This window comes from Centruroides sculpturatus, unplaced genomic scaffold (assembly GCF_000671375.1).
Source record: "Centruroides sculpturatus isolate CEXI.00-Female unplaced genomic scaffold, Cexi_2.0 scaffold867, whole genome shotgun sequence".
NCBI classification, from domain to species: domain Eukaryota; kingdom Metazoa; phylum Arthropoda; class Arachnida; order Scorpiones; family Buthidae; genus Centruroides; species Centruroides sculpturatus.
This window is the reverse complement of record NW_019385160.1, coordinates 67,206-87,008: the sequence shown is the minus strand read 5'-3', so window position 1 is coordinate 87,008 and position 19,803 is coordinate 67,206. Positions and strand designations below refer to the sequence as shown.

The window sequence follows — 19,803 nt, the reverse complement described above, 5'->3', positions numbered from 1 at the left end:
AAAAAAAAAAAAAAAATAAATAACAGGTTTCGCAGGATTTCCTGGGATGAGCAACTTACTAGTTCATCCCCACGGCGAGCCGATTCCCGGACTGTCCGGACGATAGCACTATCATAGGCGCGATGCAAGTATAGATTAGGATGTTTCAAATTTTTACAAGATATTATTATTATTTATTGTAAAATTTTGCCGTCCGGTAAATATGAATATAGATATTGCAATTCACTACGTAATTTAAATAAACCAAAAAAATCTCTATAAAAATAAAAGAAGTTTAAAACACTTTTTCCTTATTACGGGTCTATATACGCCAGTAAAACCAAAATATTAATATAAAAGGATGTCTGTATAGATTGAAGTTGAAAATTATAATTGTTAATTTAATTAATAAACCTTGAGAATTATCGTTTCCCCAATACAATTATTTGAATGCATCCGTACGGAACAAAATGGCTACCGAAGACATCTGACAAGTACTATATTCAAAAATTGAGATATGGAGGTTTAGAGTATGGAAATTCCAAATAATATTTTTGAAGGCAGCTGGTATAAGTCATTTGACCTTTGACTAAGACATTTAAAGAAATGGCGGTTTGGGCAATGAAAGATGCCAAAGCACAGAAATACATAATATCAACGATTGATGTTTGACTCGCTGTTGCACTATATTTGAGAAAAATACTCATTAACAGAGACACAATTTCCTACAAAAACTCATTTTTGTGACATATGTAAACGATACACTCCATTTACCCATGGAACTTTAATTGACACGTGTTAGGTCGCACTCAAGGCGCACACTTCCCTTGTCTGTTTTGGTGCCAAGTAGCCACTGTTGACAACACTATATTCTCTGTTTAAAACTGTTAAATTGCTTGATATTATATATGATTAATGAATAAATGCATTTGCATTTTCTATGTTATATTTTATTGCATATCTATAACAAAATACAGTCAAACTTCAGGTTTCGAACTTAATTCGTTTCTAAAAGTTGTTCTATAACCAAAACAAATTTTTCCATAAGAAACAATATAAAATGGATTATTCTGTTTCCGACCCCCAAAACAAAATGATTTTAGCTGTATTTCATGCATTAAACATGCCAAATGCAATATATTATTATATATGTTACCGTTAAAGCTCGAAAGTCGTTAATGTGTACATTACCTAGCTAATCTGCAGGTTAACTAGGGTAATCCGTTAAAGTTCCTAAAATTGTTCTATTTCTCAAATTACCTAGGTAAAGTGCAGATTGTCTAGGTAATCTGCAAATTACCTACTAGGCACTCGGTAAAGTGAAAATAACATCTTTGCTGGAACAACAGCAACGTTTCTGTACGTTTAAATTAACATAATGTTCTTTATTTAATTTTCGATATCAAAAGAATTAAGTTAATACAATCAAAAAATCAACAAATTACTTGATAGAATCAATCATCAACCAATTAAAAAACATACAAAAAAATCAAACGGTTTAAAACATTAATACAATTAGGGAAATTATTATATAGATCAGTGTTTTTCAACCTTCTTGAATACACGACCCTTTTAAAAGTTAAAAAAATTCTGGCGACCCCCCCAGGGTCATATTAAAACTATATCAGTGATTTTAAAAACTACGTATTTAATATTCTTTCTGTTGAAACCTAAATATCGATCGAAAAACCAATTGTACTTTAAAATAAAAACGCAAAGCCTTCTCACTGAAATTGTAGTTTTATTTATTGTAGTGTAGGACCTACAAACACTTGTCTTTTTCTTTTACCCGCGACTCCCCTGGGGGTCGCGACCCACAGGATGACAAACACTGATATAGATAACCACCTATGTAATTTCGGGACGTAGTATCTATCTGAACTGAGGGGACCGAGACAACTTCGACGATACCCTACTTTTGGACCAGAGATAAAAATAATAAAGTTATCATACTTTTTCTGGTGATCGCATGATATAATTGTGCAGTTAATGTTACCTATGGTGAGTAAAATAGCGGCTCGTCTCCGATTCCAGCAAGAAAAGAAAGGAAACAGTGGGGACGCACGTTCTAACCTAACCTAACCTATTTTAATACAGTAATTTGATTGGTAATAATTATGGTAATTTATTAGAATAGGTTAGGTTAGGTTAGAACGTGCGTCCCCACTGTTTCCTTTCTTCTATTTGCTGGAATCAGAGACGAGCCGCCATTTTACTCACCATAGGTAACATTAACCAATTGCGCTTACTTATTAGTGCAGTCTAAAGATTGGTGACACTTTTAATTTCATAGCAATTGGTTTTTGCGACAAGTACACCTATTTGTGGTACATTTATTTGTGGCAAAGATCTTATTTTCACTTTACCGAGTGTCTAATAGGTAATTTGAGAAATGGAACAATTTTCACAACTTTAACGGATCACCTTAGTTAATCTGTATATTAGCTAGGTAATGTACACATTACCGACTTTCGAGCTTTAGCGGTAACATATATATTATCATCTATCTGTGAGTATATATATATATATATATATATTAAAAGCCAAATGTTCCATCACCGCCAACCGAAACTGAAACCAACACTTTACAAAGAAGTGATGTAAATACAGATGCAACTCTGCCTGGATGAAATACACAGGATAACCAAATCAATCAAGACAGACAACAAGTACTTTTTCCACACGTTTTGAAATATTATGTTTCAATTGATTTGATTTTAATTAAAATTAATTTATTTTCAATGAAAAGGCAAGTTTTAATTATTTTTAGTTTTAACTAACTGGCTACTTAGTGTTAATAAACCGTTGTCATTTAACGTAAGCATATGTAAACAGGAATTCTTAAAAGCCATTTATATTAAGTGAATGTTAATGTGGTTTTTATTAATTTGATTTAAATTTGACTGTGGTATGTACAGAAAATTTTAATGAATTTCAAAAAATATTTACAGAGTAAAAGTGTATAAATATACATATATATATGTGTGTGTATTCAAATATTCAGTATATACATTTTTAATTCTATTTATATATTCATATTTTAATTATGTAATATGCAATTATGAATTAAAATATTAAGTAAATATTGAATAAATAAGTAAATAATATAAAATAATTTCAACTAAAAGATGAATATTTTATCTGAAAATAAACATTTTTCACAATAATTTGTCTTTGGTAGGAATTGGCCAAACAATATCTGAAAATAGCAATAAACATAAAATAAATTATTCTACTAAAATCCATATTAATTAAAATTAACAAATTAATTAATTTGATTCCAAATATGATTTTTAATTTCTGAAATTAAAATGAATTCTTCGTTTTGCCCTCATTCTTGCAAGATCTTGTGACATCATGTGAATGATAATGGATCTGGCAAGACACTAATTAGGAAAGTTCCTCAAATATAAATCCAATTCAATCTACTTTTTTTTTAAACAAAAATTTTAGAAAATTCAAGCATTTTCAGGTTCTACATCCATCATGAGTCAAGATGAAAAACAAAGATCAAGCATCTCTAGATTTTTGTTTAATCCTGATAATAAGCATATACTCTGAAAAGGCTTGAATTTTCTAAAAACATCTGAAAAAAGTTTAGAAACTCACTCCATATCAAATCCAGTAATTTCTCTGCTTTAATAATTTTTTATTAAAGCATCAAAAAGATTTGTTTTTATTTATTCCAAATTTTCAAAACAAAATTTATATTAATGTTATAGAAGTGTGTTCAAATTATTAATATACATAGAGCATCGATTATCCGACTCAATTGGGGACTCAGGTTGGTCGGATAACTGAAAAATCAGATAACCGAAAAGAAGGGAAAAGATACATTATTAGTATAGTATATTAGGATATTAGTATATCCATGTAATTAGTTTATTAGTATATCGCTATTAACCAACTTCGCGTTGAATTTTCATTGATGTTTAGCCTAACAAATTTTTTTTTTAAATAATAATTGTCGCTATTTGTATCGTTAAAAATTATTTTTAAATTATTTTATTGCTCACGAAACAACCACTCATAATTAAAAAATTAAGTCTCGTTTAAATATTGGCTTCCCTTCAATGGTTGAGCCGTTGATGCCAGCTAAAACACGCAAAAATTTAACAAAAATAATATTAAAGTAGCCAAGATATAGCCAGATATTGTAATGCCACATCACTAGTGGACATTTGAAATTTGCCGACTAGAACAGTCGGTTAACCGATGTGATGGTTAATCGGGAGGTCGGATAATCGATGCTCTACTGTAGTTTTCAAATAATATATTACAGAAACATATCTCAAACCCAATGTCATCACAGAATCCTACCAGACAAAATACTACCATCCTAGTTTCCTAAAGAAAAATATACAAAATATACAAGACCTTTCCAGTATTGTAAAAGAATATGCATATGGCACATTGGTTCCACTGCAACGTTTATAGTAAAATAAATTAATTCAGTCTCCTCTGCTTGCACTTAAATCAAATAACATAAAATAACAAAAACCCTTTAAGATGCACTCTTTTTATTTATAAAAGATTTATTTATATTTACATTTCATTCATTATAAATTGTAATATTCAATTTTTCCTGAAGAAGGTCAATAAAGTAGGCCGAAAACGTTAGAAGTTTAAATAAAAAAACTGCTTCTTAAAGAGTTTTTGTTGTTTTATGTTATTAAATTAATTCATTCAAAAAGAAACATATGTAAAGTTCCTCAGCAATACATAAATTTTCCAGATATAAAAACAAAATGCAAATTAAAAATGTAATTAATAAAACTCTGCAGCTGAAAAATTTTATTATTTACACTGCAGAATTAAGCAAAAGTTGTTTCCATCCACCACCTTAGTACCAGAAGAAAGTTGTGCTTTTCACTTATCCCAATGACTTTTACAGGTAACAGTATGTATAAGTTGTCAAAACTGTATAAGAACCTTCCTTTTCAAATTCCAGTATTATCTTTGCACACTCTACATAAATTATGTTATAATGATAGAGACAAATGGAAATCTAGAGAGAAATTGGGCATATATAGAACACTATTTGAAAAACAAAAAAGCAATACTTTATGTTAGAGCAACTAAAAGAAATTTGAATAAGTGTATTATATTAATAGAACACAAAAAGATGTGAAATACCAAAGATAACAGTATTGACCATCCTTAGATGAAAATTACCACCCACAATGGGATGAAGCGAGTTTTGTTTATGCCATAAGATCAATATATTTTATTATTGGTGAAGACATTATACATTAAAACATCTAATGCATGCAATATTTCCATATCATCTCCCCAGAAGATCCATAAAAGTTATCAAAACAGAGAACAAGCAGATGATGGATGAGCAGTGGAAGCAATATTATAAATATGATTTCCTTTGGTTGAACCAACACAACATTTACAGCTTCAATAATCTAGACCACCTAAATACCATATTTATAAACAGAGCTCAGACAGAAACCTTTCTAACCAACCAATTTCTATACTGCCACAAACTAACAATTTAATAGATGTAAGTACTGTCCAAGAAAACAGACAGTTCCTTACATAGCATTCATGACTGCATGATTTTCCACAACATCCATCAGAAACTTTTACAGGAAAGCAGCCAGACAAACAACATCAAGAAATTAAGTGACTGCCTACAAATTACAATCATTACAATTATATACAAAGATATTATCTCAGTACTTTCAAGCATATACTAAGTATTATTACCATTAGATGATACTCTATCCAAGTATTCACAACTGAGTCACTGAGGCCTAGTAGCTCAAGTCCCATCTGAGTATCAACAACAATGACGACAATAAACAAAAATACATGTAATATTTTCATAATTTTACATGCTCTATTGCTTAAGAATAAAGTCAAATGCTTTAAGAAAATTTTTATTTTGTCTAAAACTATGACGAATTATAGAAATGATTTGTTACTATTTAACATTAGGGATCCCAATTTTGTTCTGCCAGGGGCCCCTGACTATACTAATCTGCCACTGTAGCTGTGTGAATAAATTAAAAAATTAAACATTAAATTTAAATAATTATATAGTTTTATAAAATTTCATGATTCAAGATTTTAAGAATTCAAGATTTATATAGATTTATAAAATTTCATGCTTACCATCATGGCTCAAATAAAATTGTGGACCAAAATACTTAAACATATATTCTTTTACAGTCAGTAAATATTTAATATTATATAATTTCATTATATTATCTAAAATACAAATTTTAATGTATTATATAAACGTTCTTAAAATAATTATCATCGGTAATTAATTTAAAGATAAAACTTATTAATTATTAATTGAATTTTTCAGTTCAAACAATATTATAAATATAGTGTGTCCCAAAAATATAGATAAGTTTAAACTTTGAGCAATAGTTCATAATATAAATTAATGAATATTGCTTTAATATGAAATAGAACTACCATTATGCTAAATGACTTCAAAAATGCAATTATTTAAATTATTAAAATTGATTTAATTAATTTTTGTAAGATCTCTGAATCTATTTGAAACCAGCACTTAATAATTTCTTGTTTAAGCTCTGAAACTGTCGTAATATGCCTGTTATTACCATAAATTTTTTCAGCAAGAATGACCCACAAGTTCTCAATCAGATTAATGTCCAGTCTTTTTGCCAGCCACTTCATAACTTGAATCTTTGAACCACTTAGTTGTTGAGAGTGAACAAGGAATACTGGCATTATCCTGTTAGAAAATCCAATCAGGTCCTCCAATTTCTTCTCCAATAAGTAATAAAGTATTTTTTAGACTTTTTGATAACTTTTACATGTCTGTTTACCAGTTAAAATAACTAATTTGATAAACCATTAAATCCAAAATAGCCCCACACCATACCACCACACTGTTTCCTGCTGAAAAGCTGCACTCTTTTTTCCTAATATCATGCCAGTAATTAGGCCATCCAAATTAAATTTCTTTTCATCTCTAAAAAGGACTGAGAGCCATTGATAATTCCACAGTATGTGATCTTTAGTCCACTGCTTTCTTGCCAATTTGTGTTGTTTTGTTAGTGATGGTTTTTTTCATCAAAGCATCAAATTTCATATGTGGAACTGCTGAAATTCTTTGATAAAAAGTGCTTTTTGATATTTTTTATCCACTTTCACACAAAATGTGATGAACTGATTTATCCTATTGTGATGCAAGATGCACAATTAAATTATAATCCCTTTGAGATATGATTTTGGGCCTTCCTGATTGATGTTTAGAAAGTTTTGCTGATGATTTTTCCAAAATTTTTTAAATTCCAGGTGTAGATCTATTCATTAAAACAGCAATTTCCTTGACACTACAGCCTTCTGCTTTTAATTTCCATATTTATGTAATTTCTTCCATTCTAAACTCTCTTCTATGTGGAATTTTGGAAAGTTTGATTCAATATTTAAATTACTACTTGACAACAAAGTAAAAGTGTTATTTGATGTCGTTTATTTTTATTTTTGTAATTTTAAGTTTCTTATGTTCAAATGTTTCAATTCTGTTTTATTGTCTATACTTTTGGGACAGCCAAAAAGTATATTTTTGTTGTTAAAGTATTAATATAATGATCATTGAAAGCAGAGTATCAAGAATAGGTTTGTGCATAATTTGGTACATCTGGTAGATAAATATAAAAAGACTTGTGCAAATATATATAATATTTTTGTTTGTTACATTTTGTTTATGTTCGGTTAAGGAGCATAAGTCCTCTTTACTCCTTCGACTATTGGTCTGTTCAGAAGTGCTTATTAGTTCAACCTGAGACTGGAGATCATTCAAAAATGTTACCTATAAAGTTTCTGGTGTTTAATTCAACTGGTTGCTATCAGACTTAAAAATCTACAAGGATGAATTAGAGAGTAATCAACCAACTACCACGATGGTTATCAATTGGTAACCATCATGGTACTCCCTGTTACCAATTGGTAAACAATTCTGAACAGGTCCTATGTGTTATGTGCTACTATTCATAATTAAATGTGAAGTGTTAAAACTTACATTAAATAACAAAGTACATAAATTTGAAATATTTAAAAAAACATATTTTGAATAAAAACTTTGAATTTGTTGTGTAAGAGCATTATGCTTTGGTCTTAACAAATCTGCAACCAATGAAAAAATGAGAATGAAATCTTGACATGATAAATACTATGATAAATTTAAATTCTTTTCTAATATAACAATTTAATATCTTTAATTTTATTAAATAAGTATTATTATTATGTTCAACTTACTTTTCATATAATTTAATTCTGTTTTAATTCCAAAATACATTTGAAGATTTGACTGTAAATACAAAAAGGAAAGAATTCAGATTCAATTTGAATAATTTGTGTAATCAAATTGTTTTAAAATTAAAGAATAAAAATCAATACCACTTATAATTTTATTAAAAAAACATCTATTTTATGATTATATGAATCAAGGTAATGACACAAACATAACATTAAATCATAGCTCCTTAAAGTTTTCTCCACATATTTTATAGTTATTTTGATAAGAAGTATGGTATGTACAAATATTATGACTTTCACTCATTTTTATAATATGTATGTATGTATGTATGTGTGTGTGTGTATATATATATATATATATTATCCAGGTTAAGTTAACAAGGAATAATAAAAATAATAATAATAATATAGGTCAAGATAGTGTTCATACTGAATGCATCTTGATTTAGGCTAACATTCATTCAGTTGTTAATTCCAGCAGAGAATTAATATTGTGGCATCATGTCACTAATCCATTTAAAAAAGATTAACTCAGTTACAGTAAGAGTTTTTAAATAGTTATTGTTATAATATTGATCAGCTAACTCTTTTCTATTCAAATGGTTCATCCCACAATGAGTTAGTCCAATAGTTTTCAACCAGAGAATAACAATTTAAGAGTACTGTGAAGTATAATGCTGAAAGTGTCATTACAGTATATTTCTTATGTGTATTACTAAACATTTTTGACCATTCATTTTGCCACCCCTCTCATGTTGCTGCTTGAGACAGTCACCTTGTTACCTTGCTCATTGAGCCAGCCCTGAGTCTGACATAATCTATACTATAGTCACTTCAGCTATAAAAAATTCCTGAGGATCTAAGCTGAAATTGAACTAATTCTGTCATAGTAGCAGACTTACACTTTAGCATTTATGTAGCCATCTAGCCATCAAATGTAAATGGTTATAAAAATTTTCATTTTTTACTTTCCTGACTGTTATATATGAGAGGAAACGTATGGCAATTGGTCAAAAAATGATCCCCCAAGAGTTTTACATTTTTGGACTCAGGACACCTTGAAATGCCAAGAAATGCAAAAAAAAAAGAAAAAAAAAATTCAGGGGTTTTTTTCTGTATGTATGGATGTTAGTGTGTGTGTGGATTCTGTTCACCCTCTTTAAAACTTAATAATGCCCATGCTTTTTGTCAAAAATTTCTGAAATTTTGCAGGGAGGTTTGTTTATTAAGAGATTCATGCTATGCTATTAAATTTTGGTAATTAAAGTCGAGAGGGATAGAGAGATAAAGGGGGTCGTGTGTATCTCCAGTAGGGCCAGACTTAATGATGATTTTACTTGTTATTAGCATTGTAATTTTTTTTTTATAAAACTTAACCTTACCCTCAAAATTACACTTTTTACCATTTTATAATAGTTAAAAATATAAAAATGTTTCTAATAAAATATAACAACTAGCATCACTAAATGTTGCCGGGAATGTTAAGGAACTCATCGTTGGATTTTTTGTGATACGTACATGTTTAATAAAAACATTTTTCACAAATACATAAAACTTTGCTACCAAGTATTTCACAGAGCATTATTCTAAACTTTGCTTCACACAACTAAGTAGATTAAACTTTGAAAACTAAGAATATTTTAAAAATAATTTATATATTGGGTATATTGACTATTACATTCATTATTTAACATGAATTTAAATAAAATACAGACCTATAACTCATCAATTATGAAATAAAAATAACTTATAAAAAATTATGTAGTATTTGAAATTGAAAAATAAATTCTTCCTCATTTTGGAGTCAAAAAATAATTTCATATCAAATCTTTCTCTAAAACTTATTTTGAGGTGGAAAAGCCCAGTTTCTCTTTTTCTTAATAGTAATTGTAGCAAACACACTAGATAAATGTCTATTTTACATGGTATTTTTGGATAATACTATAAACATTTATATTTACGCATGAATTATCTTTTATCTTATGTTTAAATACAATTAATGTTCACAAAGTATTATCCAAATATGATAAAATTGGCATAGTGTAATTATATTCATTCAATATTACTTGTAAAAAGATGGGTTTATTTCTTTCAATATGGAAGTAGAAATTCATATAAATATTAATTTGAGTATTCTTTAATACATTAAAAAATAAAAATCTTCTACATAAGACAAAACTGGTTTTAAAAATTCTAAAGGGTAAAACTATCAGAGCATAAGCATACTAAAAATCCATTTTAAAATGAAGGAAGTCCATGACTCCTTACCATTCACATTTTAAATTTAATTCAACAGTTTGTTGCAGAATTTAATAGAAAATCCTGTTTAATATGAGTAGAATGTTCTATTCTAATATGTTAAATATAACATTAAAAGTGCCAAAAATGTTAATGTTTGTTTGATGTAAATTTTTAAACATCTACATCAAATTGTTGAATTAAATTTAAAATGTAAAGATCTGCTTCTGAAAAAGTAGAATGAAGATGAAATGTTTTCTTATGTATAACTGCTATTTTCCCAAGTCAGTAGTGCAACTAGAACCAAGAACCAATATTAGGGAGGTCGTAATTAGAATGTGCTAATCTATATTTACTCCTGTATCACTGTGGATATAGCTACTAATGATCTGAATGAAGAATAAATGCCTAGATATATATATATATACTGTACATATGTGTAAGTGCATTCATCACATTCAAATCTTTTCTTGCACTTATTTGATTTTTTCCTTATTTATTTATTTACAAAGGGACTCCTTTTGTAAATAAATAAACCTGCATTAGTAAAAATTCTAGAACCCTTCCTGGTTATGTTACTGGCTGTTCTCTTTTTAATCATTATGAAAAGTTATTCATCATTTTCATTATTCTCTAAACAAGTAACTCTCCACAGTAATCTTTATCCTTTACAAAAAAATGTTTTTACGATATATATTAAAGAATGTATCTCAGAATGTTATATTATTTTATATAATTATTATTATTACTTGAGTAAATTCAGCTTCTTGAAGATGTCTACAAACTTGAATGACATTTTTGGAAAGATTTAATATACTATTACGTGCATCAAATGAGGATTCTTCTTGGTAAAGATCTTCAACTTCATGCCATAGCCATTTATGTGAAAGTCTCTCTGGTATCTAATTTTTTAAAATTAAGAACAATTATATTTGCAACTGTTATAAGAAAACATTATTCCATCTACTGCTAAATATAGCATTAAATCACAAAAAAATAAAAAATAAAAAGTAGTGGTAAAATTTGTAAATTTAGAGTTTTCTTTTGTAAGTTTCATGAAATATTGTAACTGATTTTCTTCAGACAGAATTCCAGTTTTTATAATGGAAGATTAGATTTCTTGCACATAAAGAAATCATTGTATCTTTTAATTCAATTTTGTTCATGACATGAATTCTATATAAAGCCCAATGTCTCAATGTGTATAAGTAACATCATGAATGAGTCTATAAGTTGTTTCTTTGCAGACACACTAAGGTGACATATTTCAACACTTGGCAAATTATTCACTATTTATTCAGTTGGCCAACTGAATAAATAGTGAATAATTTGCCAAGTGTTGAAATATGTCACCTTAGTGTGTCTGCAAAGAAACAGCATAATAACAACAACACGGTTTCATCAGAATCAAAAAAGTCTATAAGTGTTCTTAAGGTGTACAAATAAAATGACATGTGCAAAGATGATTACTTACACCAAAGGGGGAAGTTGAGAGACCCACAGATAACAGCTTCTGCCATAAATCCAACATTGTTAAAGTTCTTCATATAAAAGAAATGAATAAGGAACTACTTTCTTAAAATAGTGTAACAAAAATCTGATTTATTGGAACTCACATCAAGTAACAGTTTCTTCAGTACTTTTAGGTGACTTGGCTATCAAGCACTTTTGTATCGCTTGATGATGAGCTTGGTGCCCAAAAGTATTAAACAAATTTATGGCGTAGTAAACACTAGTATTGTGTTTTATTCCAAAGACACATGGCAAATTTTCTATCAAATTCCTTTATTAGTTGATACGGTACATTGTTTTGTACTCGTTTCGGGCTTTGCCCCTCTTCAGTCAACTAAAATACAATATATATATTTAACTTAGTGTTTACTACGCCATAAATATAAAACAGGACACGGTTTCAAAAAAAAAATCAATATTAAACAAATTGTTACTCAATGTATAGTACATGAGCTTCAACAAAACAAATTTTCTTATTATAAAAAGAATTACTTCAAAATGTTAATTATTTTCCTTTATATCATTAAAGTAATTTAAATACACTGGTGTCCAAAACAATGACAAACAAAATCAGAAGAATATGCAGCTTAATCACCAAAATCTTTTTTGCAAAAGCAAATTTTCTATTTTCAGTTAGTACATTATGATATAGCATTTGAAAGGATTTATATCCTTTCAAATGTATAAAGTAGACTTATTAGGAGATGTTTAATTAATTCTGTGTTTATGCTGTCAGTCATCACTTTTCTTTTAGTTCAAACACATCTAGATGATTTACCCAAGATAGGACATTGGAAAGCTTTAGAAGAAAGTCCAACAGTACTTGATATCTCCATAGAATTTGGAGTTTCTCTCAATGTTATTTCCAGATAATGGTCAATGTTTTGAGAAACTGAAACTTGTATTTGATGTTTACAAAGAGGTCATTGTCACCTAAACAGGAAGACCAATATATACTGTTTGAAATTAAATGCAATTGATACAGTACCACAAGTCAAATTGCAGCTCAGTTATATGCAAGCTTGTGTATGCAGATATTATGGCAGACTGGAAAGATGTTTGGGTAAAATTGAATTACTCATCCAAAGACGTGTACAATGTGTCTTTTTATCCAAAGTTCATCATAAAGTCCATGAGTTCAGCATCACTTACTTTTCAGGATGGCCATTATTCTCTACTAAGAGGTCACACTATGACCTGTTTATGTCATTGAAGTAATATTTCAATTGCACTTTCCAACACAAATTGCTTCTTTTAAATAAAAAAGTTATAATTTAAAGTTATAGCATATTTTTATGTAGAGAACGTTTATTTACTGTCATATTTAACTGCATACATAGCATTTTAGTTTTTTACATGTTATAATATCCTGTAAAAGACTAAGAACCTGTAAGGTCATTATAGTGTACAGTCTATAAAAGATTGTTAGGTAATGTTTAAATTTTTGACACCAAATATGTTGCAGTTATATTTTTTGTCATTATTTTGTAAGCTACTGAGATATAAAAATCTCTATTACAGGGACATTTGAAACGAAGACTGACAATAAAAATAGGTGATGATAATAAATAATAATTTAAGTTCCTGTCTTCTATTATAATGAGATTTTTCACTACAATACCATGTATCTTCAGAAACGAAAGTTTAGACTTTATGTTTTACATATAAATCACTCAAGTTTATAAATAAACAAAATTTCTGTATTTACAAATACTTTTCCCACTGCAAACTGTTGTATTTCCATAAAATTGTGTACAAAATTCTTAAAATAGTTATTATTTCATTTCTAAACTACATTTATATATTTTATTTATATATAAAATATATTCATTTTAAGGATACATCATGGACAACTATTAACACCTTAACTTCTTCTAGCAATCCTCTTCCATTAGCTATCTCCAAAGCATGTGTTGCTATCAAACTATTTATTTGATCTATTGTGGCCTTTGCAAAATAAATAAAAATATTTTCAATGAAATAATTAATTAATTTTAAAACTTTTTGATATTAAAATATTTACTTCAATACAATTCAAGCAAACATCTTTATAAAGTAATAATAAACCAGTAGAAGGTGGAATATTTTGCCTTTCTTCTGCTTTCTCTATAGTTTTCATAATGCCATGAATATACTCTAAATAAAATTAGAAAAAAATAATTGAACAGTATAAAATTATATAGATTATTATTGAAATTATTAAGAATATTAATTGCAGATTATAAAGCAATAGAAGTGGATTACAATTAATTTAAGTTTAAATATTTTAAAATTTGTAATGCTATATAAACTTTCATTTATTGACTATCTGGCCATTCACAGTTTGTTAATGAGCAGATATGCTGGTATTTTTACCATCTTGACTGTCATTCTTAAAGACTTAGTTTGAGTCATTCAAGTGACAAGCCTCAGACTAAACCAATTCTTTCAGAGTCAGTCATTTTGAAGAATTTGATTTAGTTAGATTCTCAGTTTCCTGGATACTTTGTCCCAGAAAGTCAGGACCCATCCCTTCACAGTCCTATTGTAGACATGACTGAAATCATTTTCAGCATAAGAATTGCTTTTGCAAGACATTTCACAAATCTTGGCCTTACTTGATTTCTAGAGTGTAGTGAGATTTCTTACTAGAATTCTAGAGTGTTTAAAAGTAATCTATGCTAGCTTGATATGCTTCAAATCCTGTTAAATTCATAAAACCTGTACTCTTTACCAGTGGTGAATTAAGATCAGGGCTAGTTCTAATAGATGTGCTTTGCATGCATGCACGCAGGTGACCAAATTTCTAGGGTGGCTGATAGTGCACTTTAAAAAATAAAATTCAAATATAATTTATTATTATTTTAATATAGTGATCAGCAATTAAACAATGACGACTAATGATATAGCTGTGCTGTTTATGGATATAAATAATGCCAAAGCATACATGTTAGGTGTTTTACATCAGAAAATTTAAAAAGTACAAGCAACAAGTGATGGAGGATTCATCCATTGAATCAGAGAAAAATTCACCAGTGGGAATTCCATAGCCATTACAATTGTTTCTTGTTTTAAATCATATGAAAAACATAAAAACTTAGATTAATTTAAAGAAAGTTTACTTACTAAAAAACACAAAAACTCTAAGTTTTTATGTTTTTTAGTAAGTAAACTTTCTTTAAATTAATTTCATTTTAATTTGCAAATTCTATTTTATGATGGTGCTAAAATATAACTTTGAACAACAGCTCCTGTTATCTCTGGGCCAGCTTTATTTGAATAAAATTAAAATAAATATATATTATTTAAATATTTTTATGGATTTATTAAATCCCTTCAAATATATGGAACTGTCATAAAACATACCAGTAGGCTCTCATGGAATGGGTTAAGTTATGAATTTACTCATGATCAGTATTGATAGGGGCAGCCAAATATCTGTAGCACACATACGACTAGCAGTCCAAAACTGGTCCTGTTTTTGGAGTCTCTAGACACAGAAGATTGAAGCACCTGTACATAATTTTATGACATCAAAAACTAATAACATTTAATTGTAGATATAGAATTATTTATAAATTATGATATACAATTGAAATGATAACATTTCTTAATTTTTTTTTCAATTAATAATTATACACTATTATTAATAATTATTCAAGCATATTTTTAGCTTATAATTTCGTAGTGTCTTGAGAGCTAATGCCCTTAAGCAGGTGAGGCACATGCATAAGGACACCAGCTTTCAGCACTGGTCTTTTGCATGCTAACATAGACTTGTCCTTTCTACTGTGTCAAACAGCCCAGAGTGAAAAGAATCAAAAAATTTGAGAAAAGGTTTGTATCAATACTATTTTTATTACAAATTTTATATATTTGCAATTTTTGAATGAATTTCAAAGTGAGTTAAACATAAATTTATTTTAAAAATGTAATATTAACCTCCAACTTCTTTTTCTGTAGCATCTTCCTTGTATATTCCTATCAATTTTAATAAGTGGATTGGCTAAAATTGAAAAGAAAATTTTATATTTTTATTTAAATTTAAGAAAAATTAAATTTATGCAAAAAGTTATATGTTTTAAATTTATCTTAAAATTAAACAAGAAAGAAATTAAAATAGAAAATTATATTTTAAAGTTTCAGTTTATTTCTATTTTAACTTTTTTTAATTTTCTGAATTATAAAATGTATATACAAAGTGGTCCAAACGTCACTTAATGTGTTATCAAGGCAATTTAGTTTTCAAAGTTTGAAAGTAAAATATTCAAATAAAACAGAAATTTAATCTTTATAACAATTAACTGATTTTTGGGTCTCTCTGGGCATATATTTTTACTTTTGCTGTTAAACTAAAAATTCATTCATTTTTCTTAATAATAATTTCTTAAGAAAACCAAACTTGTCCAGATTCTTCATATTTCTCATTCATAATCTGAAGATAATTTCTTCTTTCATAATTTTCTAAAAATCCTTCAACTTCTGGTCTACTTGGAACTTCAGCTTCTGCTAATGACATCAAATCAGTAAAAGTGGTCCTTCGTCTAGTATATTCTGCCATTATCCAGATTTGAATCTGTAAATGATAATTAAATTTGAGATGATAACTAGGATTGTCAATTATATCTTTATGACCTACAGATTCTGAATTTAGTACATTTTCTTTGGATTTCAGGTTTTATGGTCAGTTCTCAGGGTCAACTATGTTTTAATTGGAACAGCACAGTTTAATTTTTTGTTAGAAGTTTCTTGAAAATTTCTTTAGCAGATTTCAAATATCCATATAAACATTTAGTCTGTTAATTTCTTAAATACCATAATAGTAAATAACCATATGAACCTGCTGGCCTTATTATTATAATTATCAGACTTATCATGCACCTTTCCAATTTCTTTAATTAATGCCTAATATCCTAGGATAAGTCTGATAATTATAACAATGAGGCCAGCAGGCTCAAATGGTTATTTACTACTACAGTATTCAAATATCCAGTATCAAATGAATACTGACTATCATATCTTCTAGAACTGGTTTATACAATGTATTACATAGGCATTTTGATTCATCAATAAAAATTCAATGTCTCCTTCTCAGCTACAGTGGAGTAAACAATATTAATTTAGAATGATAAAACAACCAATAGAGTAATATTTGATAACATTACTGTGATAATTATATCATATAAATTGTAATTTTAAATAATTCTTCCTTGTACATTACAGCTGAAATAAACCAAAAGTCAGATGATGTTTAGTTAAATAGGAAAAAATCTGAAAGGTGGCTTGATATTGTTTAAGTGATGGAAAGATGTGTTCTGTACTTGTCTGATTATTGATGCAATTGTTTAAAATATGGAATATTTTAAACTGGTGATGTTTTAATTTAACATTCATATTACATATATAGCTATATTGATATTTAATCAATTTTAAATAATGGGAAATTTGAAATACTATTTTATTGTTTTTTCCAATGTTTATTTTGACTATAGTTTATAAGGAAGATGTTTTAAACAAAGAATTATTGTAAATGTCCTTATTACTTTATTGATTGTTTCGTCATTCTAAATTAATATTGTTTATTTGACTATAGCCGAGGAGGAGATATTGAATTTTTGTTAAAAACTCAAAATGCTTACATATTACATTGAATAAAAAGTTTCAAAAGATATTGAAGTCAGTATTCATTTCATAGTGGATATTTAAAATTTACTAAAAGAAGTTTCAAGAAACTTCTAAATTAAGAAAACAAGTTTCCATTTTGTAATATTTTTTTCCCCATCAATTTTTATTGTTTTTATAACTTTAGTTCAAAATGTAATTATTCAATGATCACATAAACTAATTAAAAATGAATTACACACAAAATTCACTTTATGGGAGTAAGACCTTTGCATTTGCATAGACTCTGCTGTTAGAAGAGCCCCCTCAATTAGTTAATTAATGTTTTAGCATTTTCATCTTAAGGCTCCATATTTGGGTACTGCAAAATATGTATGTGTACAAAATATAGAGAAATTTGTTGACTAATATACAAATTTTTTTGTAATAAAAAAAATTCATCTGCTTTAAATTAAGAAAATTCAAAAATAAATTTAAAAAGTGAAGAAAACAATCAAAATTTAGGTAGTTACATTAATTGATAGGCTTCTGTTATACATTCAATAAAGGGTTAATGTTCAGGGTAAGGACACCAGCTTTCAGCACTGGTCTTTTGCATGCTAACATAGACTTGTCCTTTCTACTGTGTCAAACAGCCCAGAGTGAAAAGAATCAAAAANAGATGTGTTCTGTACTTGTCTGATTATTGATGCAATTGTTTAAAATATGGAATATTTTAAACTGGTGATGTTTTAATTTAACATTCATATTACATATATAGCTATATTGATATTTAATCAATTTTAAATAATGGGAAATTTGAAATACTATTTTATTGTTTTTTCCAATGTTTATTTTGACTATAGTTTATAAGGAAGATGTTTTAAACAAAGAATTATTGTAAATGTCCTTATTACTTTATTGATTGTTTCGTCATTCTAAATTAATATTGTTTATTTGACTATAGCCGAGGAGGAGATATTGAATTTTTGTTAAAAACTCAAAATGCTTACATATTACATTGAATAAAAAGTTTCAAAAGATATTGAAGTCAGTATTCATTTCATAGTGGATATTTAAAATTTACTAAAAGAAGTTTCAAGAAACTTCTAAATTAAGAAAACAAGTTTCCATTTTGTAATATTTTTTTCCCCATCAATTTTTATTGTTTTTATAACTTTAGTTCAAAATGTAATTATTCAATGATCACATAAACTAATTAAAAATGAATTACACACAAAATTCACTTTATGGGAGTAAGACCTTTGCATTTGCATAGACTCTGCTGTTAGAAGAGCCCCCTCAATTAGTTAATTAATGTTTTAGCATTTTCATCTTAAGGCTCCATATTTGGGTACTGCAAAATATGTATGTGTACAAAATATAGAGAAATTTGTTGACTAATATACAAATTTTTTTGTAATAAAAAAAATTCATCTGCTTTAAATTAAGAAAATTCAAAAATAAATTTAAAAAGTGAAGAAAACAATCAAAATTTAGGTAGTTACATTAATTGATAGGCTTCTGTTATACATTCAATACAGAAATTATTTATTTATTAGAACTTTTTTGAAATCTAAAATTCAAATTTAAAAACAACCGAATTACCAATCACACGAGAGCATGAATAACACCGTCTGGTGATAAAAAAAAACAGTTTATTATATTTTTTTAAATTATAAATTAGATTAAAAGTCTTTGAAGAGTTGTGTATCATTCTTTGGGTCATATAAAATAATAGTTTTATATTACTATAATTAAAATAAATACTGTATAAAATATGAAAGGATATAAAAAGTTTGATTCATTATAACGCTTCTAGCCTACAACCAGTGTTGCCATTCCTAGTATGTTTGTACTTTTCGGGTACATTTTGCCTTTTCAAGTTCATTGAAAGTACACTTAGAATTTAGTACATTTTGAGTACATTATAATATTTCAGTACCATTTATGGTACAAAATAATATTTCATTCCTTAATGAAAAAATGCGAAAAAATTAGTTTAATAAAATCTCACTAGTGTCACTGCTTGCTAATTTGATTTACCCAATCAAACATACATATGGTGTACTGTACAGTACGTCGGTCGACATCAACAACATAGCACGTGCAAATGTTATGACTCAGTGGTCCTCTTTCACACGTTTCAGTCGTCTACACATTCTCACGAGAACCTTGACAAAATTTTTCACGCCATGTGGTCCAAACAATTCAACTCTGTCAAACAAAAATAATGGACAGATA

General features: G+C 27.8%; 1 protein-coding gene across 5 annotated transcripts; it reads right to left on the bottom strand.

Annotated features, from left to right (window-relative positions):
- Window positions 1-3,068: 3,068 nt before the first annotated feature.
- On the bottom strand, window positions 3,069-19,266 carry LOC111635606. Of its 5 annotated transcripts, XM_023380617.1 has the most exons (10): window positions 19,168-19,189; window positions 19,068-19,083; window positions 16,361-16,534; window positions 15,901-15,964; window positions 14,003-14,115; window positions 13,822-13,926; window positions 11,217-11,369; window positions 8,230-8,281; window positions 6,106-6,201; window positions 3,069-3,178 (listed from the first exon to the last, which is right to left on the bottom strand). In XM_023380617.1, exons 3-10 carry the CDS (start codon window positions 16,517-16,519, stop codon window positions 3,138-3,140), a joined length of 783 nt encoding a protein of 260 aa, XP_023236385.1. In that variant the 5' UTR covers window positions 16,520-16,534; window positions 19,068-19,083; window positions 19,168-19,189; the 3' UTR covers window positions 3,069-3,137. The 5 variants fall into 5 exon arrangements, with proteins under 5 accessions (XP_023236385.1, XP_023236386.1, XP_023236382.1 ...); XM_023380618.1 differs by lacking the exon at window positions 19,068-19,083 and having other exon boundaries at window positions 19,168-19,266; XM_023380614.1 differs by having other exon boundaries at window positions 19,068-19,188.
- Window positions 19,267-19,803: the final 537 nt, after the last annotated feature.